The following is a 27,022-nucleotide window of genomic DNA, read 5'->3' as shown; positions in this document are numbered from 1 at the left end:
AATTCTTTAAGTTTCCAATTATCTTTTTACACTTAAGCTAACATTAGGTGCATATAATTAATTATTTTAATTAATTATTATGTGCAAACCTAGGGTTTTCCCTTTTTAGGGTTTCTTGACCTATTAGAGGTTACTTTTTCTTTTCATTGTATCATCTTTTCAATATACATTTTTCTGGTGAATTGGAGCCCTCTTTTTTGGAGAATATTTTTCCTATGTTTTTCTTGTTCTTTAGATTTTGCTTCATTGCTTCTCCTTGTAACAGGTTATTTGGCTTGCAGAAGATCTTCAAGCTACTGTGGGGTTGTATTTCTCAACTCCTATAAGGATGCTTGCAAAGATTGTGGAATTCGGCCTTACGCCTACCAATTGCATTTGCTTGATAGTTTCTATAGCATTTTCAAGAAATCTATTTTGTGCATATCTTGCAATCGTTGCATTACATGAGATGACATCTCCTTCGTAGCATTTGTGAAACAGCTCATGTGCATTGTCTATGCTTCCCACAATCTACATCATGTGGCATTCTATCAAACAGTTCATGTGTAAGGTATGCTCCAACATTTCTCTTTGAGATAATCTATTAAACACTTTGTGTGCCTTGTGTGTGTGCTTCCACTTTTTACATGTATGTCTACAAGAGTGTTAGCAACTACACCATCGGACAAAAAAACCGCTTTCAAACAATTTTTTGATGGATGCCAATACTCTGTTGTAAATCTTCTATTTTATCAGGTATGGGAGATCGATGATGAAGGTTGTGGAATTTTGAATTGACACCAATCAATCGTATTTGCATTTTCTTGAAAGTTCCTAAAGTCCTTTCAAAAGCTCTATTTTCAGCATCTCCTACAAACATATCATGCCACAAAGACTATATTCCTTTTGAGGTAAGCACTTTCATATTGGTACGGGCGAGAGAGGCAATGTTTGTACAACTCATCTTGATGCCTACTGATTGCATTTGGTAAAACAATTTAAATGCCTTGCCAGTGGTTCCACATTAACATGTATGTCACCTGAACACTTTCAATTATATTTTTAAACCAAAATTCTCCCACACAGACAAGGAGGATGGACGCAAAGGTTATTGGAATTGATTTCAATGCCTACCGGTTGCATATATTTGAAAGTATATGAAGCCCTTTCAACATATCCATTTTATGCATCTCAATTACGCATCCCGTGAGATGAAATCTCTTGAGGCATTTTGTCAAACAAGTCTTATGATTCCATATTTTGCATGAGCTATTAAGTTTGGAAAGTCATTTACACCAGATTGCATCTCTTTTGAAAACCCTATCAAACAACTCATGTGTCTTTTCTATCACCACTTCTCTTTGTATAGGCTTATCCCTTGAGCATCTTTTATTCATCTTGTGAAAAAGGTTAGAGATGCTCCAAAACGAGGCATTTCTAACCTTTACATGCAAATCATAAAGCAGGCCCACACAAGGTTAGAAAATAAGGTTAGAGATGCTCCATTTTGGAGCAATCCTAACCTTTTCTTTTTGAGGTTATAAATTTGGGTTAGGAATGCTCGAAAATGGAGCATTCCTAACCTTAATCTCTCAAAGGTTATGATTTTAACTTTTAAGAGTTGTTGACCATGAAGTGGGAGAAAGAGGAAATGAAAATAATGGTATTTTTAAATAAATTTTTCCTCGAAATTATCACAATATTGAAACCAATTTAAAATATTAAATTATTTTTGAAAAATAATTTAAATATTTCCCATTAAAATTTAATACCCAAATTTAGGAAAAACAACCATAACTTTTAAATGGTAAGGAGTTAGGCTTTGAAATTTGAAACACATGTTGATGGTAGGGAAATGAGAAAATGACATCATTTATTCCTCATGAAAATACCTAGGATGAGGGATTTTAATTATTTTTGAGCGAGGGGCATCAAAATTTGAAAGTTTAAAATATGGCAAATTGTGAACTGGGTTCAGGCAAAAATTGGTCATATGGTATAAAATTATTCTTAGAACATGTTCACAAAACTATTTCCCTCAATTATTTGTAATTTTCAAAATATGTCCATTTTTCATATTTTGATTGACAACAACCTTGAATCACATGTTCACTCATTACACATAGACACATATTTGGGCCTTCATTCAACATTGGGACCAATTTGAAGTTCAAATATTGGGTATGCCAAATATGGGGAAACAAATTGTTACACTTTGAAAGCCACAATTAAAAAACTCAATATTTCCATCGTATCATATATTTTTAATGATGGAACACTGCCAACTTGTCCCATAACCAAAACATTAAGAACCTTTGAAGAATTGACAACATCAAGATAGAGTGCATTATATTACTAAAAACTTCATCTATAGAAAAATAATGTGATCCCTAAAAAATAATGTGATTCCTAATAAATGAATTATTAAGATCAAGCCAATGATAACATCCCTTGGGAATTCTATAGGGTAATTTTGGAACACTATTAATAGGAATCATTAAGATTATTCCTTCTTGAAATTATCATTCCAAATCAACTCTCAACTTTGATTTCATAGAGAAAAAAATAATTTTTATAGGGTCACCTTGTGTTTTTTTCAAAACCTATGACCTCTATGCTCAAGTATCAAATCACTTCAACGTTATTCTAATTTTTGGCCCAAAGTAGAAATAATAAGATTTAAGGTGCACAAGTCTATAACTACCTATAACTACCTTATTCCTGCCTTCACAATGAAACCAAATTCTTTCTTTGCTCCAAAGAATTTATGGTATTGGTACCACTTACAAATCTTCTTTCATGAAGCTTTGTCACATGGAACATACTCTCATGGAATGCATAGTTGCAGGATATAAATGTAAGGTGAGGAAGACAACAAAACTCAATTTGTATTATTCAATCAAAATGCATGAATAAATACAATGAAAAAATGGGCATATACCATTGAGAAATGGATAGGGAATGGTAAGGGATGGACATATGTATTACGCTAACATTCCCCCCCACCCATCCACCCCTAATACATTGGTCTTGGAAATGTACCCTCGAAAAAACTCAAACTTCAACTTGCCAAGAGGCTTGGTGAGTATATCTACAATTTAAGAATCGATTATGCAATACTAGAGCTAAATGTGGTGGTGCGTCACCTACTCTCGAATGTAATGACATTCAACCTCAATGTGTTTCATTCTCTCATTGAAAACTAGATTCTTGAAAAGATTCAACACCTCCTAATTGCCACAATAGAGAATTGGTGGTTGTGCTTAAAAAGTGTCCATATCAACTAGAATGCATGACATAACCAAATTGCCTCACACAAAAATCCTCATGTAGTATGATATTCAACATTGGTGGATGAGAAAGAAATAATAGTTTTCTTCTTAAGTTTATCCATGAAATAGGATCAAATCCAACACCTTCATATGACTATGCACAAATTCCTTAGGTTTCTCATGCATCCCTGGTAGCCTTACAACCTTTCTCACTATTGTAATAGGCCTAGTCACTGCATAACAAGATTGTCCCTCACCTTCAGTGTTGTGACATTTAATGCTAATCCTCCACTATGCATGAATGATATATCAGGGTTCCACTGAGTCAAAGTTTTGATAGAAAATAAGAGTTCTAACAATGGTTTTGACAACAACAAAATTTTATCTATTGAAAAAAATTAAGCTAGAGGACAATGTATATATCATTTTGACACAAAAGGACTCATAGAGAGTTTTCAAACTATCACTTCAAACATACTTCATACAATATGCTCTTTACCTTAATGAATCTTCCAAATAGCTAATCCAAACTTTTAAAAAACCTAACACACGTCTTCATTATGACAAGTTTTATCATGACCATTGGAGAAGGATAAGGTATATGCATAGAGTTGCATGAAGTTTTACAGGGTATCATAAGTTTTTATAAGAATATTTCCTTCCTTGTAAGCATCTTTACCTCCTAATCTTGATACTCCTTTACGAGTGCATACACTCCATTAATCATCATAGTGATTACACAACTCTTACATTTCGCATCACCTAAAATACACATTATTCAAAGCTCAACATCTCAAAACAATGAATGTTTACTTGCATAGACACATGTACATCTTTGCAAACTATTATTTAAGGACATATTGGTTGTAGTGAATGAATGGAACTCAAGAAATAATAGATGTCTATAATTGAGAATGATGACCCTCAAGAGCCCTTGGGATCCCCACAATCATTCGTGCATGCCTTGTGCTCATGATGAATGAATCCATATGTGAAATTATTCTAAAACTAACTTCCATTACAATGAAACTTGGAAATAACAATGAATATGTAGCACACAAAGTTTTCTCCTTGTTGAAGCTACTATAAAGGTTAGAACCTCCATTAATGCTCTTCAATTTTCTTTGTAACAATCCTATTTGCCCTTGGAAACTTGCAATCTTATACAAAGAAACTTAAAAGTGATGGAAACAATAAAGGACGTTGACCTATTCCGCTAAAACTCTAACTCTTCATTCATTAGGCTTCTCTCCAACACTCATGCAACATGTTTTTTACAACATTGAGGAATTTAGAAACCTTAATCAGTGTTAAAACTTTTTCTCAAAACGTAAAAGGTGTAACTTATTGCCTAGAGATGTGAATGACCTTGAAATGTGAACAACAATTTACAAACTTTATCTTTTGAAAACATTTTCAACCTCTTCCAAGTGCTAGGACTAGACTAAAGACTTGCTAAACTTTGAGAGCACATTGTTAAAGGCTATTTAAACCATCTGACAAAAATAGGATAACAAGTTCTTTCTCAAGCAAGTTGTATTTAATTTCTATTTTTAAAATGTGACATATGTTACTCATTGCATGCTATTATTTTGTTTTGCAAGTTATTTTTTGGAGCACTCATTACAAGGAGTTTTCAAGAATGATTTGAGTATAATGTATCCTTTTGAATGCTTGAAAAAGGACTAATTTCTATGTTGATTGTTTGTTTTACTTTGAAATCATCAACAATAACCCAGGAATCATTTAAGAGCATTTATAATAGAACATTTTTTATAGCATCCTAACAAGATTATCAAATCATTGCGTCAACATACATTCTCATAGATCTATTACATGTTGTTTGATATCCTCATTTACTTTAGTCATTCAAACAATCATTCTAGCAATGTGACTAAGCAAAATACAATTCAGCGGGTTCAACAACTATATTTATAAACATAAAAATCAGCAACAAACTGTATTCATAGACATTCTAATTCATTTCTACACTTGTAGAATTAGATTTGTAAACATAGAGATCAGCTTTGCATACATACATATATCTAAACCAAAGCAAAACACAATAAGATGTTAAAAAGACATCTTAAATTTAAACAAACAGTAAAAATTTAATATGATAAAAAATCAAATCCTTACATTGTCAATGAGCTCTTAGTCTGGTGATGATGTTGATTGGTTCTTAATGAGCCCACAAAGGACCATTAAGTCTTGCTAAGTGCAAGACTTTAACATCATAAAATATGAAACTGAAATCATGTCATGACAAAATAGATACCCCTCAGTCTTTGAAGAAGAAAAATCCCATATCATTTTCCACCTTCAAAATTTAACTATAAAAGAAAAAATCCCTTAGTATTGCGGTGGGTATGATGATATTAATGCTCGCCATTAATTATTATGTCGACAGAGCCAAAGATAACGATCTTCCCGACTACACTAGAATTTATGGAATTTAAGGCAATCATGATTTTGTTTCTCTCTTTTAGATGCAATTATATAGGTATATACTTTTCCACCGAGATTTTGGATTATGTTCAGTTTTGTATGGTACATGGAGCCAAGGGCGTTTCCTGTCACATCAAAAGTGGACGATAGAATACTGTGTGGTTGCCCTTGCCTACCAGTGCCTGGGATACGTGTTCAACTGGGTCACAAAAGCTATCGTTTCAATATATATGTCCACCCTGCATTTAATGTCAAATATATTCCCATTGTAATACATTTGGCAGCAATGGCTAGTGGAAGGATAATAGCAATTCTTGCAATAATATTTCTTATCACTTTCCTTGGGCTGGCTTCAACAGAAGAGCTTTCTGCACAAGATTTTCCACCAGGATTTATTTTTGGTGTTGGCTCTGCTGCTTATCAGGTCACTTCCCATTTCTCGGATAAAATTCATATGACCACTGTACTATGCAGTGAAAAAATGTACTCTGACACTTCCTTTATGACAGTATGAAGGTGCTGCAGCAGAAGATGGTCGAAAGCCTAGCATTTGGGACACCTTTGTTCATATTAAAGGTTCATATCAGATGCACTTATAGATTAGATTTAGACCTAACTGTTTGATTTATTTTCTTTATTTTGTTTTATTTTATTCTTCATTTGTTGTATGATTGCAGGGAATACCATGGACGGAGGCACTGGAGATGTTGCCGTGGATCAATACCATCGTTACAAGGTGACCTCTGTAACTCCGTTTTAACTAGTTATTATCACAATCAACCTTAAGTTTTTTTCTGTACAGATAGAAAGTTTAACTTTTTATATAACTTATCATTCTTATCTGCAAATTGCAATATGTTTGTGAAGGAAGATGTTGGGTTAATGTCCAAAATGGGAGTAGATGGCTACAGATTTTCCATATCATGGTCAAGGATCATTCCTGGTACATATTGCATTTTTGGTTTCTTTCACTGTCATTTCTTACAGAGTCTATGTACTGCACTCATTCCTTTTCCAAATTTTGTATACAGATGGCACTGAACCCATAAATCCAAAAGGCATTGAATACTACAATAATCTCATCAATGAGCTTCTTGCTCATGGTATGAGTATTCTTTATTCATTTTTAACCCGATATACCTTTGTTTCTAAACATGTTAATGTGAGTGAAAATCTTGACACCTGCTGTGCTGTCTCAACTCTCAGGCATCCAGCCACATGTTACATTGTACCACTTTGATCTGCCTCAATCTTTGGAAGATGCTTATGGGGGTTTCATCAGCTCCAATATTGTGTAAAGCCTTTGTTTAAGTTTCAAAGAAGCTATTACAAGGCCAAGTTTTACAAGAGTTTTCTAAGCTTTGGACTACAGTGTGGGCCAAGCCATGACAATCAAACATCTCTCGGGTCTTTTTAGTCTCTTCAATATTTCGGTTTTTGCACTTCAGAATAGAAATGCTTTTATTTTATCTGATACCATAGCTTAATTCTTGCAGGGAAGACTTCGTGGCTTATGCAGACATATGCTTCAGAGAATTTGGGGATAGAGTTAAGTACTGGTCAACTTTCAATGAACCCAATATATTTGCATTTGCAGGCTATGACGATGGTCACTTCCCTCCTCAACGTTGTTCATACCCATTTGGAAATTGTACTTCTGGAAACTCCACTGTTGAGCCATACATTGTTGGCCATAATGTATTGTTGGCACATGCTACTGCCGTGGAGTTGTATAGGGAAAAATATCAGGTGCTCTTCTCTTCCTTCTGGCTTAACCTAACTACATCATGTTCTTGCATACTGATACTTCTTTCTTTGGATGTAAGCTAATCCTTGGCCTCGTTTTCTCTTTTGTGGATATTGATATCAAATCAGTTTCAGTTTCAGTTTCTTCTTCAATCAAGGTAGAATTTTTCCATGAAGACCTTTGTGAACTTTTTCCAAAAATTACTCAAGTACATTCTGTTGCTCTTTGATAAATACAGGCAAAGCAAAAAGGTTGGATTGGTTTTGTTGTTCTTATGAATTGGGCCTCACCCCTTACCAATAAATCCACAGATATAGCTGCAACTCAAAGATACTTTGATTTTGAAGTGGGCTGGTAAATTTGATTATCCTTCTAATTTGAAAATTGTCTCTAATTTTTTTATTCTCTATCATGAAAAGGAACTTCTAATTTATTCCATAAACTAGTCTCAGATGGTACTATGCTGATTCTTTAATCATACTTCTTCCCCTGTTTAGGTTGGGAGGGATCAATCTTCCCACCAGTTACTTAAGAAAAATAATTGATAAAGGATTCCAAATGGGTTTGCTCATGCTTGATTGAACATGGGCAGGTTCTTAGACCCAATTTTTCATGGAGACTATCCAGTGGGCATGAGGAATATAGTAGGTTCTCGATTGCCCTCGTTTACAATGGATCAAGTTCGAAAGATACAGGGGTCATTGGATTTTATTGGAATCAATCACTATTTTTCTCTTTACTGCTATGATGCTCCAAGGAAAGGGGGCTCTAACATAAGAGACTATTTTCAAGATATGTCCGTAGGAACTTCATATTCAGGTATGAATTTATAGCCCACAAACTTTTCCAAAACGAAAATACTAGGATGAATGACTAAGGTTTCTATTTGATAGTTGAAAATCCATGAAGAATCATGTCACTATATTAGAAGAAAAACACAAAAGAGGGTTCTTCCATTTAAAGTTCTATTGATGCAATGAAACATATTCCATGTTTAAGTTAAGGCACTGAGAAATTCTTGTGGTGTTATGTGGTGCTTGAGAAATGCAGCGAAGCGAAATGGAACTCCAATCAACAGTCGTGTAAGGAATTTAAGAAAAATATGGTCCACCTATTACTGTCTTGATTTACTTTATGTAGCAAGCCTGCTTTGATTTCTTTATAGCATCATTTTCTGAAGACTTATTACTCCTTTATGATGAAACTTGTGGCAGACATCGTTATTCGGTATACCAGTTTCACCAGAGGCTATACAGTCAGTACTGGAATATGTCAAGTGCAAGTATCATAATCCTCCTGTGATTTTGTATGAAAATGGTGAGTTCCTTCTCTTATCTGTCATCCTCTTGTATATGAAGCTTTATGTTAGGTATCAAACTTGGGGAAAGCCATGGCCGAGTGTAATTATATTAAGAACCTAGCTGACTCCCATGTTCTTCATGAGTTCTGCCTAGACAGGCTAACTGTTTTGTCTATATGATAGTGGTATAGTGGAGTTTGCATCATGTATAAATGCAAAGTCCTAAGTGATTGTGGTTATATATAGAATTTTTTGTTTCCTGTGGCTACAAAGGTTTGAGAACGCTACAGGGCAAACAGGGACTTCAATATTTCAAGGAAAAGCCCCCTTTTCCCATGGGCAGGCACCTTAGAGTAGCAGATATCCTGGCATGGAAGTAGGGGTATTGACCTAAGGAAAATAGGATGGAGGATCAAACCAAGATGTATGATGAGAAGTCTGTCAGTTATAAAGTGGTGGGCAGGACTAATAATTTGGCTTCAAGTCATCTTGATTTGTTTTTGTTGATGTTTTTGGGTGGCCTGTCCTTTTTGTTTCGTTGTCATCTCTGCTAATGGGGGCTACTAGTTTTTTGTTGTTTTGCTGACCTTGTATGGCCTGTTCTGCTTTTTTTTAAAGATCTTTTGTGCTCTGTATTGGTTTGTCTTCATTAGATCTTTTGTAGTCTTTTGTGGACTTTATTATGGCCCGTTCTGCATTGTTGTTTCTTGATGTTATTTGTGCGTCTTTATTAGATCTTTTGAGGTCTTTGTATAGAGATTGATCACTTTCATAAACAACATTTACCCATAATAAAAATAATATAATAGATATTATAACCTAAGCTCACCCTACATTCTCTTACATCTACATGGTGATGTTTATCTTAATCTTCTGGTCCAAAAGGTTGCGTAATATGATCGAAAAAGAAGATTTATCTGTTTACTACCGTTATCATCATGTTTCAAACTCATCAATAGTTCTTATATTGTTGGTTGGTTCTTAACAGGATTTGCAGAACCTAATAATGATTCTATTCCACTTCCTAAAGCTTTGAACGATCAGAACAGGATTGACCTCCATCTCGATGTGCTTAAATATGTGCTTGCAGCAATAAGGTACATAAACAGCAATCAATCTTTTCCATTCAAGTAATTCAGTTTAGTGAGCTTCACTAGTTATAAAACTTATCAATAGACTGAGGAGCACAATGTAAAATGATCAAATGTAAAGTCTGTTTATTATGTATTGTGGCAGGAATGGTTCAGACACACGTGGGTACTTCATATGGGCTCTGCTAGATAACTTTGAAGCTCTGTGCAGTTACACATGGCGTTTTGGTCTTCATTATGTAGACTTCAATAACTTGAAGCGCTACCCCAAATTCTCTGCTCGATGGTACAAGACATTTCTGCACAAGAGGAATAATAAGAGACCAAATTCTGAGACAAATGTCTTGCTCAGTACCTTAAATATCACTCACGTCTCTGCAGAATGAGTTTTTGAGAAGAGTAGTGACCAATATTAGGAACGTATTTCTTGCATGGTTTATCATAAAGAAAAATAGATTGTAAAACAGAGGGCTCATTTACAAGTGAATTCTTGGTTTATTTTGTAAACATTAATACCTATTTATGGTTTCATTAAGTTAATTCATTCAGTTTACTGTTAAGGTATTTTCTTTTTTGGATCTTAAATTGTTTCTTCAAATTCTAAATAATTATTTGTTTAATATAAAAATTATATCATTTGGGCTCTCTTAGGGTTTTTTTGTGTTTGTTTCTGTGCATGTCACAATGTTTAAAAAGCAAGAGTTATATGTTTTTACTTGTATTTATTGTGGCAATTTTTTTGTCATTAAGCTTGAGGGCATATCTGTCCACTTTAAGTGGCCTTGACCTTTCATTCCTCTTAGCTGCTACAGTTGGAGTTGAAGGTTTGACTGCAACAAGCAATGCTGCCTTTGCCTAAACAACCTTAGAAATTTGTTCCCAATGTGTTTCATGAGATATGTCTGAAAAGACACAATTAGGTTGTATTCTTACAGTTCCAAAATTTGATAATTCATATCACATGCTATAAACTTTTTATTTGATTAGAGATTTTGTAGGTAGGATCCCCTTGAAAGTATATTCAAAGACTAGGTTGGCAAGGCTTGGACTCTACATGAAATTTGCTTTGTCATTGTACAAAGTCTTGCCAAAAGATTTTTTCTTTTGCATTTTATTGAAATTGTGCTTATTATTTGTCCTACCTACCCTCACCCACCCTTGTTTCTCATTGAGCCACATGTCATGATCGTGTGTTCACATATCCATATGGCCTTATCTTTATAAGCAAGTTCATCCTTATTATATGGTTAATCTAGTTGATCATTTTTTGTATCATGATGAGAATATCGTTTGTTCTTATCAATCTTTTGTCTCTCTTATTTGTGCTATTCATTAGGCCCTAGGTTTTGGTTATTTTTGAAAAAAATCTACAAAACTAGATACAACTAACATGTCCTTTATATGAACCTTGCAAACGTTTATTATCAGTTTTAATCCTTAGTGTTAGGATTAAGGTGTTATGCAAACATTTATTATCTTGTGAAATGATGTGATTATGTCCTATGCACTTCATCTTTTGGTCTGGTTGTATAGTATGGGTCAAAGATGTGCATACACGTTACAATATTTCTTTTGGCCGACTTGGTGAAGATGTTTTTGTTTCGGATTGGTATATATGTGATGATTTGTTGAAAAGAAATAGAAAGATATAAGTGTGTGTTAAATTCAGTGGTGAGTGTGTGTGCGACTTGATGTAAGGATGACGATGTGATTGAAGTGACTGCAGTGCAGAGATGACGGTTGATATAAAATAGTGATTCAAAGACTTAAGTTTGAGCTATAAGAGAGACTATAAGCAACATACTGAGATGTCTTTATCCATATAGTCCTTTTTCTATAAGTTGTAATTTTGTATCTTAAACTATTGTAGTTAGCATCAGTGAACAAGTCTTTTTGTTGAATCTTGCACCAAGAGTAGTTAGCCTTGGTCTGCAAGTCTAGAGCAGTGAGCTCCCTTTCTGTAAAACATTTTAATATAGTGAATCATTTATGTTAGTTAGCACTCGTCGTGGATTTTCCCAGTTTGGGTTTTCCACGTGTAAAATATATGGTGTTCATGTGTGATTGGTGTGAATGTTTTTTAATGCCTTCATCTAATTCTCTTTGAAGTGAATACTTGGATAACTCTGTTAAATGCAAAATTGGAATCCAAAATTTAAGTTAATGTTGATTCACCCCCTGCTCCCTCTCAGCATCCGGTGTGTGTTCAACAGCTATAGTTTTTCACAAAGTTAAGAACTCCCTAGTAACAAGTAGTTTTTCCCTCCAGCTCCTAGCACTAGGAACTACGCTTTGAAAAATATTTCAAAACCTTTAGATTCAAGTTAAGTTGTACCCTCCTCCCCTATGGAGACATAGTGAGGCGAAAGTTGTTCAAACTCCACTTGTACCATTAGCCTTGTCTCAAGTGACTCATCAATTCCTAAAATGCTTCCCCTCCTACTAGATAAGGGGAGGTTTCAAAATCCACTAAGGCATTTGGATGAAGGAGAATTTGTTCATGCCAAATGGAAATAGGTCCAACTGCACTTCTAGATACGAAGTTTTGAAGCAAATGAAACCATTTGTAGGAAAAATATTCTTCTTTAGATGAGCTAAATAATGAGGAGATGCCTCTTGACACTTGTTTATGAATTTTGCATTTCCTAGAATGTCTAGGGTTTGATAGACCTCCCACAAAAATATTTTGTTGGTGATAGTCATTTATAATTACAAAGTTTAAACATGTTATGTTTGCAAGAGATTAAAAGGCTTTAGTTTTTAATTTTCTACTACTTGTGTGATTTAGCCTTCCGATCATGTGTTGTGTAATCATGATGTGAATAAGGGTGGTGTTGTCACCTTTCTATCTTCTACATGAGATCAATATTTAGTTGATCAATGATGTGACCCCACCAACTAAACACCATATGACCTCTTTTCAACATTAATAATCACTTTTTTGGTGCTATTAATGTGAATGCTTTGAATTATGTCGAGATATTTTTCCCTTTGGAGATAAATTGCTAGTTCAATGCCTACAACCACTTGGTTCTATGTAAAAAATTTAATATGATTGAAATGGGTTATGATAAATGTGGGGTAATGCTTATGCATCAGACAACTAGTAAAAGAGAAGTTTGATTTTACACGCAAAATAAATTGAAATTTTGAATCATAATATTGGTTAATGCTAAAATCGTATGATGTGACATAGCTAAATAAATTTATTCAAGCTGGGCCTAATAGAGTTTTGAAGCAACTAGATCATGTCATGTTGTAAACTTAATTTTTTTCTCTTTTGCCAAATGATATTTCTTGCAAGTGAAGCTCTTGTTGGACATTTTCCTTTCAAACTACTTTCCAATGTAGTTTCAAATTGAACTACAAGTTGTTAAGTCCGAGGTCATGTACACTTTTTTTTAACGTCATTTCTCAATCACATAGCCATATTGACTCATCTTCAACATGTTTGGAATTTAGAAACACATTGCATGCAAGAAATTGATTGGATATCTTGGTGAAATGATGCTATAACCTAAATTGGTCATTTCCTCCACATTTATCACATGTTTTTTTGATGACAAACCTTTTCCTAAATTTTTTTTAAAAAAATCAAAAAGTACACAAAGTACAAGCTATAAAGGAGGATGAATCACCTATTTTTCTCTAAAATTTAATTTATTATTAGTTAAATAGACTAAGCATTATTTTATTAAAAAATTAAACTAGATTATTTTATAACAATAGATTATGCATGACTGGAGCATATTCACCAATAGTGTATAATATATTTGTAAATATTAATACTTCTCCATTAATTATTACATTTCTTGCTCACTTTTAGGGCCATATTGCCATTACTATTAGATTCTCACTTGCTTTCAAAGCTATATTTACTTTCAAATTAACATTTGATAGGATTTACCAATCATAAGATGTATATAATTAGATTTTCAAGCATTGAACATTACTATTTCGGTCCTTTATTATTATGGCTTCTGAAATCTAAGGAACATAAGGTCTCAAACCTAATGATTATGAAGAATACAAGTATAATAGAGTTTCGATTCAAATATTATTTCAAAAGTTTGCACAAATAAGAATTTCAAATCTTTTTAGTAATCTATGATAGGTATTCACTTTGACAGTAACTTTTTTGTATGGTAATTTCTACTCCAAATGACTACTATCTTATGATTTCTCTCAAGTGTTGTATGCAAATAGTAAGTAAGAATAGTTTAGGTTTCATTCTCCACCCTTGATTTTCAATATAAAACAATGGTTCTAATTTCATTCTATAATTTTACAAGCACTTGCCACAACAAATATTTATCTAGCTCATAATTTTTTGGTCACATGATTATACATTGATAGGAAGGTTGATATTTCATTCCACGAAGTTATAATTACTGGTGTTTTAAAATGTCTAGAACAAACCAAAATTTCTTTTGGATAATATGATTGTATATTGTTTAGACAATTGATATTTTATCATACAAAGTTCCAAGTGCTTGTATTTTAAAATGTCTCTTGAGCCTAGAATTTCATTAGATTGTAAGCCAAAGCTCTATAAAGGAAGGGGAAAGAAAGGAAAAGAGACCAAAACCTCAAGGATAAAGAAACCGATAAAAAACAAATATAAAAAAGAAAAATATATTTATTGATAAATCTTTTGGTATATATATAATTCCTTTATCATTCAAATGCCTCATGGGTCTACCATTTTAGATTTTTCCTTTTAGTTTACAAGAGAATGGTATTTTCTTCTCACATCCCACCTCCTTTGTATATGCAAATGATTTAAAAGTTTAGAAGCACATGAAATCGCTTCAATTTTACATATGACCTATTGCCATGCAATGATCCTTATGACCAATAGTACAACTTTAAAAGTAAACATTATTAACAACATTTATATTTGGTTTTTTTTTTGGACAACATTATTGCTATTAGAGAAGGTATAAAATGATCTTGCTGTTCTTCATAGTTTTCCATTTTTTTCAAGATTGATTTTTACAATGCTTGTAATTGCATTGAATGGTTGTTTATGCTTGCCATGCTTTAGGTGCTTGGATTTGAGCCTTGTTTCATCCGATTTGTGGGGATGATATTTGTGGAGGCTTTAACTTGCACCACTATTTGTAGTTAGTAATCTTCACCCTATGGGATTCACAAACTCCATCCATCGAGAATGTCCTCTTGCCTTAGTGTTTTATGTTCTTATTACTAAAATATTTGGTTACCTCCTAGATCACATGGTCTCTCAATACTTAAAGGGAACCTCCTCTTATCCATGAAATTATCCTCAAATCATTTAGGAAGATCCCATTTACAACTAAATAAAACCCTAATTTGTAATTACATAATTTTTTCTTCATAATCAATTTCTCATGATTCTTCATTTAGTTATGCAATCTACAACTTCAACACTCCTCTTAGTTTGTATCAATCAACCTACAAGCATGATGAAGAATATAGATTTTAAATTTTTTCTAATCAAATATTAACAACTCCAATCATTAATTTCATGGAAATACAAACAAAAACTAAGTCTCTCCTTATGATGGGAATAAAATTATAGCTATTTATCCCATTTCAATCTTGATTTTAAAAAAACTAATTGAAATGTATCATAAATTACATATAAACATTAAAAATAAGCCAAAGTGTGGGCATACCATGACATCAGGGCCCAAAATAAGGCAAAAAGAAATTAAATTAAACATTCAAATATAGGGGTCAAATCTAATAAATTAAAATATTCCCTTAATTATTGTTATATAGCTCTAAGATAGAAAATTGAGACTTTATATGCTTCCTACAATCGCTATGACATTATTGCCCAAACACCAAATATGTGGGTCAAACATTAAGAAGGGTCGTTATTAAATTTTGCATCTGTAACTATTTTAAGGGTCCTAAATCATAAAAGATAACTAGAAATAAATGAAATAAAAATTAGCCTGGTTTTATACGAAGAGTGTGCCATTAAATTCAAGGCTAAGAGTAATGGACAATTGAATCTTAAATTACATATATCCTATGGAGGACATTAAATGATGCATGATCTAATGGTTTAAATTTAAATTTATGAAAATTTAAAATTTTAGATGGTAAAATAATATTTGAACTATTTAAGGGTTTCATGAGGGTTTGGAAGGCTTCTCAGGGATTAGGAAAGTATAGAGAGTTGATAATAGTAAATAGAGAGTTTAGGACTGTGTTAGGTGAAAATGATGACGACAAACTATTGCAAAATCACAAAGATCTAGTCACAACAAACCCTAGTTCTACAATAAAACATTCACCATACACCAATGAAGAAACCTAAGAACATGCAAGAACATGCAAATCAACAAATTAAACAATTATACCATTCACATGCTAAGTAGGGTTCGATCTCTATTGTCTCCTATCTCCATTGATCTTGTTAGATATATTTGCTCTCATATTTTTGTATGTGCACAAGAGCTCAACAAAGAATAGATTATGGTTGTGAAGTCGCTTGATTGCAAGATGGCTTGATTGTTGCATTAGGTGTTAGAAAGAGAGAAAGAATCCTCTTATATAGAAGACACTTTAGAAAATGGAGGGATAGGATTAAGAGGTGAAAGAAATAAATGGTCGGCTAGGATTAAAGGCTAGGTAGAGGAAATAATAAAACATGAGGGGGGGTAGGTAGAGGAAAATTAAGAGATAAATGACATGTGTCATGAAGAAAAAAAGCTAATGAATTAATATAATAAATAAAGATTTATTTAATTAATAGAAGAAGTGGGATCAATTAAATAAATAAAATCTTTATTTAATTTAGGAAAAGATAGTTTAAATAAATAAAAATATCTATTTAAATGAAGAAAGGGCTAGAAGAGGCTAAATAAATTAATTAATTAAATAAATAATTATTTAATTAATAGAAGACTTCAGATAAAATATTTATTTAATTAAGCTGGGACAATTTTAGGTGTCTACAAGGACATTCAATAAGGGTTATAGGCTTAATCAGGTTAAAAATGGATCCCTAATCAAGGTTCCGCTTGAAGTTTATCTTACTTTTAATCCTTTTTAATTAACTCTAACGATATTGTAAAGGGGGTTTGAAGGAAAAATGAGTATAAATATCAAACCAAACCTTTATTGATGTAGCCTAGACCCTATTCACCATAAAATAATTATTACTAAAAGACACCAAATCAAAGACAATTAATCTAAGATACTTACAATGTAAGCAAAAGATAAAACTATATTAAGATACCATGATCGAGTGAAAATACCAAACACATGGTACAAACACACATTTTGTAAGCATAAGATGTACTTACAAAATGTGAAGGGGTGTGACCATCTCTAGAACTAGGACTACTGCAAGGGACTACCAAACCACTCAAGTTTCTAAATAATCTAGATATTCAAGAAGATAAATCATAGATAAATGATAGATGTCACACATGAATACCTAAGAGAAACCAAAAGATCAATTGAACTAAAGGGTGAATCATGAATTCTTAAAACAAGGTAAGGTAGATTTCTTTTACATTAATGCTATATCTCTTAAATTAGACATTAGAATAATATATTTATATAGAAAATAAAAACTAAAAGAAATCAAATTTATATAATATAATAATCATTTATAAAAAATATAAGATGCACTCAAAAATAAACTTTGAATGAGCTAAAGAGCCACATAGGAATGCAATGTTACATGTTGATAAAAGTAGAGTACATGTACAAGAAAGCCATATAGTCTTCCAAGAAATCCATATATAAGCATAGAAAAAAGTCATGATATATTTATAAGAAAGTCATATAGGATTGGACAAAGCCATAATATCATCAATACTCTCCATGGAAAGGGAAGAGTCCATGACTATTTGACTGTCAAGTAGATGGAGCAACAAACCATGATGGTTTCTATTTTTTTGGGGGAGCTCCTCTTAATACAATAAAAGATATATGCATTAATATAATAAAAATGAATTATAGAATGATATATAAGAGAATAATCACTTACAACCATCTAATAATTAATTTCAAGCAATTATTTCCTCTCTTCATCCATTTGAGGGGTAGGCACAAGATTTGGAGTTGTTATCCTCTATGATAAGCTTCAAGAAACAAATTAGACCAAATTAGACTACAAATGAATATCATTTAAATTTACATTAATAGATGTGGGATTACAAAAATGAATATAACATTAAATTTATTAATTTAGCTCATACTTATATCAAAGGCATTGAAGACAAAGCTACCACAACAATACCCACCTCCATTGTGTCATGAATATCGCGAGGAGTATGAACTGATGTCATCAATTGAAAAAAATAAATTTAACAAAATCCACCTTATATTATTTACAAACATAATGATTATAAAGATTCAATTTTACCTCAATAGAAGTTGTACAACCACTCCCACAATAGGTCTTGATGCCAAAGGTCCAACATCCTCTTGTTCACCATTTAATATGAATTTTAAGATTACCATTCATTTAAGGTAAACATGTATTATATTTATTATTTCTTTACTAATTATATACATGTGGACTCATCATCATGTAATCTAGAGTTGAAGAGACAACAATTATATGGTGAACATTATGACCCTAAAATTTTAATTATTTGTATGATTTCTAACCGTAGTCCATCCTTTATCACTTCTAGAAAGAAATGACTATCCAGCCTCTAGGATGCACCAATACATAAGCTATGATTTATGAGGGTAACCTATGCATTGGTACATCCTAGGGGCTAGATAGCCATTTCCCTTCTAGAAGCAGGGCCTTAATAGATCAAGAAGAAGGCTTATTGTGAAGTGAACCCAAACTCTCTAAACATGCTTTTAGGGAGACTTCTCCTAACAAATTAGCTTATTGAAGTAAAATATTCAAACCATTTACATTCACTATCAAACTCTAGAATGGGGAGCACCACATCTAGAGAAGGATCAAAATTCACATCTCATGGAATAACTTGGGAACAAATTTTTGAAATTGTTTGTTTGAAAGACCTATCATATTTAGCTACCAAACTATCAACACCAACTGAAATTCTTGAGTTATAAAGTTTGAGGCCATAAAAAACTTGCATTCCTCTACCAAAAATGGATATGGAAAAATATGTGACCCTATCAGAATTCAAACAACCTCATTTTTTTCTATTATAAATATTTTAATATGCTTTGCTTGCAAGAAGATATTTTTTTTGGTGGAATGGATACCCCTTACTCCTTGTCTTTTAACCGAAAAGGTCCAGTCAAAAGACTCGTACTCCCATATGAGATAACCACCACAAAAAAAAAGAAAGAAGAAGATGATGTTTTTGAACAGACACCTAAGGCCACGCTATGGTGAAAGGGGTGGGGGTTGGAACCAATTTTACAAAAGGTGAGAAGACGACATTATTCGATGTGTCACCTTTTCAACCCAGTTATCTCTCAGCTCGAACATTTACAAGTGTACTGCTCAATTTTTTCCTTTTTGGTATGAATACTTGACATGAACCCTGCAACGAGTATCTGTAAAAGGTGTGTCTTTCCTGCATTCATAACACAATGGCTATGATAATGGTGATGATGAAAATTTCAATAATAACATTGCAAATGTTGGTATCTTCAACACAAGAACTTTCTCCAAACGATTTTCCACCTGGTTTCATTTTCGGTGTTGGCTCTTCTGCTTATCAGGTCAATCCCTAGTCATTTTGCTTATTATAATCCTCTCTCTCTCATACTTGGAAAATTCTAGATTGATTATCTGTTATTTGCAGTATGAAGGTGCAGCAGCAGAAGATGGTCGAAAGCCTAGTATTTGGGACACCTTTGTTCATATTAAAGGTTCGAGGCTTTTACTTTTATTAGTAGCTTTCAGGAAAACCCATCTCTTCAATTTTCTTTTTCTTTTTGGAATTGCAGGGAATACCGTGGACGGAAGCACTGGAGATGTTGCTGTGGATCAATACCATCGTTATAAGGTTACCTTTGCTTTCAGCTAACTATAAAATGCATGCATTTCAACTTTCATATGCATTTGAAATTCAGGCATAGAACTCTGTCTCTTCAGTTGGTCGATTTGCAAATCATAATATGATGTGCAGGAAGATGTTGAGCTAATGTCCAAAATGGGAGTAGATGGATATAAATTATCTATCTCCTGGTCAAGGCTCATTCCTGGTATATATTACATTTTTTGTCACTTTGGTTCCCTATAATTATTTAGGAGGCATTGTTAGAGAGGGAAATGCGAAATACTGCACCATTTGTTTGATGAGCATTTATTTGGGCTTTTAATGCAGATGGAAATGGACCCATCAATCCTAAAGGCCTCCAATATTACAATAACCTCATCAATGAGCTTGTTGCTCAAGGTATGCTATCCCAGTGATAGAGGAATTCTTCACCATATTTTTACTAGTGATCTAGATGATAATGTCGATTAATTATACTACATGTCTCTCCCAGGAATTCAACCACATGTTATACTCAACCACTTTGATCTGCCTCAAGCTTTGGAAGATGCTTATGAGGGTTTCATCAGTCCACAGATTGTGTAAAGCCTTCTTTAAACCCTTATTCTTCATTTGTGCATCGGTAAATACTACAGAAAACATAGTGGGTATATCTTCTGATGGTGATCGTGAAAGGTAACATGTCCAGGGTTGTGTTGACGATTGTAAATTTGTACATGGCTGAGTTCTAGAGCTTTCGACTAATTGATGTATAATCTAGACAGGGCCAAGGAGGCAAGCATTAGATTTAGAGTGTTTCCTGCAAAACATCTCTAGGTTTTTATTATTCTGTCCATTACTTTGTCATTTGTGAACATGGATACTACATAATGGACTGATCCTAAAGTAATTACTTGCAGAAAAGACTTCACGGCTTATGCAGACATATGCTTCAGAGAATTTGGCGATAGGGTGAAATTCTGGTCAACTTTCAATGAACCCAATGTACTTTCAATTGCAGGATACGACATGGGTGGTTTTGCTCCTCAACGCTGTTCCTACCCTTTTGGAAATTGTACTGCCGGAAACTCCACTGTTGAGCCATATATTGTTGCCCATAATGTATTGATAGCACATGCAGCTGCTGTGGAGCTGTACAGGGAAAAGTATCAGGTTCTTTTCTCTTATTGGGTGTACTCCAATTCTTGACCTGTTTTGATTTTCTGTGGACATCAATAGGATTTCAATTTCAATTTCAGTTTTTCACCCAAAACTCATAATTTTGCACCGTGATAAAGAGGTCCATTGGTGTTTTCTATCTAAGTATTACTGTGTTGAGAAAATTCTTTCTTTTGAGTACAGGGAAAGCAAAAAGGTTGCATTGGTTTGGCTCTTCTCATGCAATGGGCAATACCCCTTACCAATAAGTCTACAGATATAGCTGCAGCTGAAAGACACAATGATTTTAGTATGGGCTGGTAAGTCCGATTCTCCTTGGAATTTAAGAATATCGGCAGTTTAAGTGGTTCGGTCTTAACTACTTTTATTAAACAGCTGATGAAGAAGATTCCAAATAGTTTAGCCCATGTTTCATTGAACGCCGAAATCCATTCTGAACTACAAATATTTGCCAAGGGATGGGTGCTTAGACTACTTGTTTATGGAGACTATCCAGCAGGCATGAGGAAACTAGTAGGTTCTCGATTGCCCTTGGTTACAAAGGGACAATTTAAAAAGATACAGGGGCCATTGAATTTTATTGGTGTCAATCACTATTGCTCTCCTAGCCGCTTTGATTCTTGATTCAAATGGTTTTCTTTCTGCAGTTCATTCCATTAGCACATATTAAATGGCACTAAGTTGAATCCATAATTATGACTTCTTCCTTGTTTGGGATGGGAGGGTTTAATATTTCCAAATAGTTTATTAAAAAAGTTGATAAGAAGATTCCAAATAGGTCAGCTCATGCTTAATTGAACATGGACAGGTTCTTAGACCCAATTGCTCATGGAGACTATCCAGTGAGCATGAGGAAGATAGCAGGTTCTCGCTTGCCCTTGTTTACAGAGGAGCAAATTCAAAAGATTCAGGGATCATTGGATTTTATTGGTATCAATTACTATTTTTCCTTTTACTGCTATGATGTTCCAAACAGAGGGGTGTCCAAGCTAAGAGACTATATTCAGGATATGTCTGTTGGGTATGCAGGTATGAAGTTAGATCTCCCATACAAGCCGAAAACACAAACTATATTTTGCTAAATCAATTTTTCAAGTTAGCTGAAGCATCATGTTTGTTATATATATATTCTTGTTGGGATGGCAGAGTTATAACACTATTTTTTTAAACTGTTTTGTGCTGCTTGAGAAATGTAGAGAAGCAAGAAGAGTTTACCATTAACAATATGGTAAGGTATTCAAAAATTAGAGAACCAATTATTATCCTTTTATTTACTTTTGGTAGTAAACATTACTCAAAAAATTTCTAGCACCATCTTATAATGTTGTCCCAAACGTCAATTTTGAGTATGTCAATTTTACTTCCACCACAGGGTATTCAGGCAGTTCTGGAATACATCAAGAACAAATATCATAACCCTCCTGTGATTGTGTATGAAAATGGTGAGTACGTTTCTTTTATCAATCCTTTAGTACAAGAAGCTCCATCTGATTTGAGAAATTTATTTACAAATGCTACTGCCAGATTCATTCAAGAATTGATTTCAGCAGTCCCTTAATTAATGCCAAATTCACTGCCATATTTATATATGAGAATTTTTTTTAAAAAGAAGCATGAAATCTATAAATTGAAAAAATGTTCTAATTTTAACGGAAAGAACAGCCATATTCAAACAAAAGGAGAGATCCAGAGGTCGAGAAGGTTGTAAGGGAATCTGGGGACAGATTTGCTCTGGGTTTTCCATTAAATTGAATCTTTTAAGCTGGAATAAGTTAAATAGGATATATTCATTAAAAAAACTAGAATAAGGAAATTCATTTGATGCAAGATTTTAGTTGTCTCAATTCAGGCTAACTGTTTGACAAAATGGCTCAATATTGCCTATCTTGTTTGGGAAGTAGGGTTGAGTTGGCCTTAGATTATTTAGATAAATATTTGCTTAGAAAACATCAAATTTATCATCTTTTTTGATCTGGGATAAATGTACTTTGCTTCATTTTTAAATTCTCCATATGTTTTTGAAAAAAAAAAATCTTAAACTGTATGTTTCACGACTTCTGTATTGAATGTAGATTTGTGCTCCAAGGACAAAACTATTATTGGCTTGACCCCAATCTTTAACTGCATCACATTTATTCCCCAGAGGTTGTAGTTTGATGATAATAATAAAAAACCAAACACTGATAAATTGGTGGTCTTTTATATTTCTCTATCTGTTTATTATTCTTTCAATTTCTAGCCGGTCTTTTATTTATGGTTTTGTTCTTGACAGGAATTTCTGGAAATGGATCTATGACACTTCCTCAAGCTTTGAGTGACCAATACAGAGTTAACTTCCATCTTGATGTGCTTAAATATGTACTTGCAGCAATAAGGTACATCCAACAGCATACCATCTCTTGCATTCAAATCGTACAACTTTTGAATGGATTGAGAGGCTCTATTAAAATGATAAACTCAATTTTGACTGTTGTTTGTTGTTGCAGGAATGGATCAAACATAAATGGATACTTCATCTGGTCTCTGCTAGATGATTTTGAAGTCTTTGGTGGCTACACTATAAGTTTTGGCCTTCATCATGTGGACTTCAATGACAACTTGAAGCGTTACCCCAAGCTTTCTGCTCAATGGTACAAGACTTTTCTGCAAACCAGGGGAAATAAGAAACCATTTTCTGACGCAAAATCATCTCTTCTCAATAACTTCAACGTCACCACCATCTCCTTAGAATAAGAAGCTTTTCAAAGAAAGTAATGTGCAACATTAGTCATATATTTCTAGCATAATTTAGCTACTTTTTATCATATTCGACAAGGAAAGTAAATGATGCCTATGTATATAGTTTAAGTAGTTATAACAGTTAGAAGTGCTATTAAATGGCCCATGGGTATATATATATATATATATATATATTTATAGTTGTGTTGATCAAACATTGGAGGTTTATGTTTTTTAAAATTATTAAAGTGTTATTTAATTGTAAGGATCTGAAATATTTTTATGTATCAATCATTTGCTTATTATTTTTAATTGTATTTATAATAAGTGACTTTAAAGTTATTTTAGTTTATTAATATTGATGATTATGTCTAAACATATTCAAGATTATCACAATTGAATAAATTTATAATTGCAGTGTCGTAAATTATAGACCCTTAATTATTGTTGTCCAATTTTATGCTTAGGTTAGCACCCACCTTAGTGTGTTGCATTTTACATTTTAAAAATTCTTTTAAACACTTAATTATTAATTTAATTAAATTTAAAGTCCTCTCTTATCATTACACACATTATAAAATTGGGCCTTTAACCCTAAGTGTGCCCCTTTTTATTTTATCTTCTTTAATTAATTAATTAAATTAAATCTTAAGAAAGTCTTATTTTGACCTTCAAGGCTCATTTTTGCATATCTAAACACTCTGGATTGAAACATCGAGTGGGATTTGACTTTGTCATCATGATACCTTGCATCCGTAAAAATTTGGAAAAAAATTGATCGGACCAGTGTGAATCACACGGGTCACGACTTTTTCTCCCCAAATTTTGGGATCATAATTTGATGGTATTATAATATTCAAGTCCCGCTTTGTGTGGAATTTTATCAATTCTAGGTCGGCCTATGATCAAAATTAAAGTTAAGGTTTCATCTATATAACCTTTTCTTTTCTCATTTGAAGGATCCAACAAGCAAGCAATTGAAGGAGACTCTTATGAAGTGAAAGTGTAGGTTTTATGTGAAGTCTTCAATCAACAAATTCATCATTCATTGAGTCTTCATCAATATTTTTCAACATCCATGGAAGCTTAGGAGATATTGAAGAATAATAAGGAGATCACTGACTGTTGATTGGCTTGTACTTCTCCCTTAAGGTTTGGTAATGTTTCATGTTATTTTCATATCTCTATGTGAGATTTCAGATCTACATATCAATCATTTTTAGATTTACATTATTGCTTTAGATCCATATTGCATTTGTGATTTGAAGCATTTACATTATGTTCATTTAGGGTTTTTACTCCAAACAAAGGGTATAACTCTAGTTTTGCAAACACATGAGATTCTAGGGCATACATACATTTCAATATTACGTTGGCTATTTGTGGAGGTGGAAATCACCAAAACAATGGGTTTGACTAAGGTAAAACCCTACATAGTCACCATAACTTTTCTGAGGAGGAGATCTATAACTAAACAATGGGTCTTTGATAATAGTTACTATTTATCTAGTCACCATAACATTTTCAGGGAGGAGATCTATAGAGGTTTGTGACACTTATGATTTATTTTCATCTCACATGCAAGTTGTTTTGTGCAAATATTTTGAGATACCATTCTATAGTAACATTATGAGATGCATTAGAGCCCAAGAGTATATCCATGGAGTAGGTGTGTGTGATCCTTCATATCATAGAAGAAAAAAATCGCACAACAACAATATGGTGGTAAGAACTCAAGGAAACCCTTCATTTTAAGGGAATATATGGAAAAGGTACTCATGAAATGTTTGATTTTACAAAATGGTAAGAAAGATAGGAATCATTCTAATATTTCAAACTTTTTAAATAATCATGGCATGGTGGTTTTGGAGACAAGCTACATACAGGTTTGCTATCCTTGGATATGTGGAGGTGAGTTTGAGAAGTATGAGACTCTACAAAATAAAGTAGAACATGATTTTCCAATAAGTTTTTTGAAAACATTATTTATTTATCATTAAGAATGGAAAGCTATGTTTAAGGATGCCATTGTTAGTATTTCTATGATTTGTGATGAAGTTTGCAACAATCATGGGAATAGGCTTATTGAGTATGCCTATAATTTTGCCATCCATTTTAAATTTTGAGTTTGTCATATGCGTTGAGATCTGCCCTGAAATTTTTTGTCCTATATGATACTTAAGTATGGTTTAGGGTTTTGGTTTCCTACATGTTCTAAGCTCAAAATCCTTAAACCTTAAACCCTAATAGTGTTCATTGATTCTCTTTCTTTTTGTTTTAATTGTACGGTGACCCCCAATAACTACTTCCTAATGTCTTAAGTTATGACTTGAGCCTATCTTGTCATTCCCATGACCAACCCCTTTTGTTAGATGTTTGGTTGCTTTGGCCTTCTACACCATTACCATGTGGTGCATCTTCTACAAGATCAGCGATCCAGATGACCACACGGTTGCATGATTAACCTAAAGTGCTAGCTCGCCTTAACTCTGCAACCCTGCCCTCTTACATGGCATATGGGGCTTGCACATGAATCACTCATTTTAAGCTAGACCAATGATTTTTTGCCTTTTGGATGTCAGTAGAAACGTTGAGGAGGTGGGCTCGATGTTATTTCTTTGTATGCTGCATTATTGAGTGATTATCTTACATGCATCTGACAGCCTCGATCATCACGAAGTTACACGATTAATTGGAAGTGCTCATAAGTCTTAACTATGCAACTTTGTCTGTATATGTGGTGTGTGAACCCCACTGATGGTGATGAAATATAGATGAACCATTAAATGGATGACACATGGAGGAATAAATGGTGTGGCGAGGATGTGGGTCTAGATTGCTCAACTCTTTGGCAAGTTAATGAGCGATTAATTTTTGTGAGATCGATGGTCATGATCTCTGCGCGGTTGCTTGATTAGATGGAAGTGATTAGAGAGGTTAACTCCACAACTCCAAGAGACTTAATAATTGGTGATTGTGATAATTTGCCAAGATCTAGAGGCAATGGAAAGCACAAATAAGAGAGAACAAAATGTGACAAGAATAAACTATATTCCTATCAATGATGCAAAATGTGATCAACTGGATCATCAATCATTGTTGTTACATACAATGTAGGATAAGCTTGCTTATAGAGACAAGGCTAAGAGACAAGAGAGAACACCATGATGACATGTGGCTCAATGAGATGCATGGGTAGGTAGGAGAAATAGTAAAATATTCCACATGAGGTGGATCACCCACCGAAGGTAGAATTATCACTCCACAATAAGTGGATATGATAGAGTAGTAACAAGATCAAACCATAAAAGGTGAAAATTCTCCTACATACACACTCCCAATGTAGCACATCTCCCTAA

At 33.4% G+C, this 27,022-nt stretch overlaps 1 protein-coding gene across 1 annotated transcript; it reads left to right on the top strand.

Annotated features, from left to right (window-relative positions):
- The first annotated feature begins 5,790 nt into the window (after positions 1 to 5,790).
- On the top strand, positions 5,791 to 23,856 carry LOC131856272 (uncharacterized). Its single transcript, XM_059207808.1, has 26 exons — positions 5,791 to 6,123; positions 6,209 to 6,275; positions 6,377 to 6,435; positions 6,567 to 6,642; positions 6,731 to 6,802; positions 6,906 to 6,993; positions 7,196 to 7,448; positions 7,685 to 7,800; positions 8,039 to 8,265; positions 8,497 to 8,528; positions 8,661 to 8,763; positions 9,735 to 9,843; positions 9,983 to 10,220; positions 19,348 to 19,506; positions 19,590 to 19,656; positions 19,735 to 19,793; positions 19,917 to 19,992; positions 20,115 to 20,186; positions 20,281 to 20,368; positions 20,687 to 20,939; positions 21,129 to 21,244; positions 21,754 to 21,974; positions 22,142 to 22,173; positions 22,318 to 22,387; positions 23,218 to 23,320; positions 23,432 to 23,856. Exons 1-26 carry the CDS (start codon positions 5,806 to 5,808, stop codon positions 23,676 to 23,678), a joined length of 3,321 nt encoding a protein of 1,106 aa, XP_059063791.1. The 5' UTR covers positions 5,791 to 5,805; the 3' UTR covers positions 23,679 to 23,856.
- The last annotated feature ends 3,166 nt before the right edge of the window (positions 23,857 to 27,022 follow it).

This window comes from Cryptomeria japonica, chromosome 1 (assembly GCF_030272615.1).
Source record: "Cryptomeria japonica chromosome 1, Sugi_1.0, whole genome shotgun sequence".
Lineage (NCBI taxonomy): Eukaryota > Viridiplantae > Streptophyta > Pinopsida > Cupressales > Cupressaceae > Cryptomeria > Cryptomeria japonica.
This window is presented reverse-complemented; position numbering and strand designations above follow the sequence as displayed.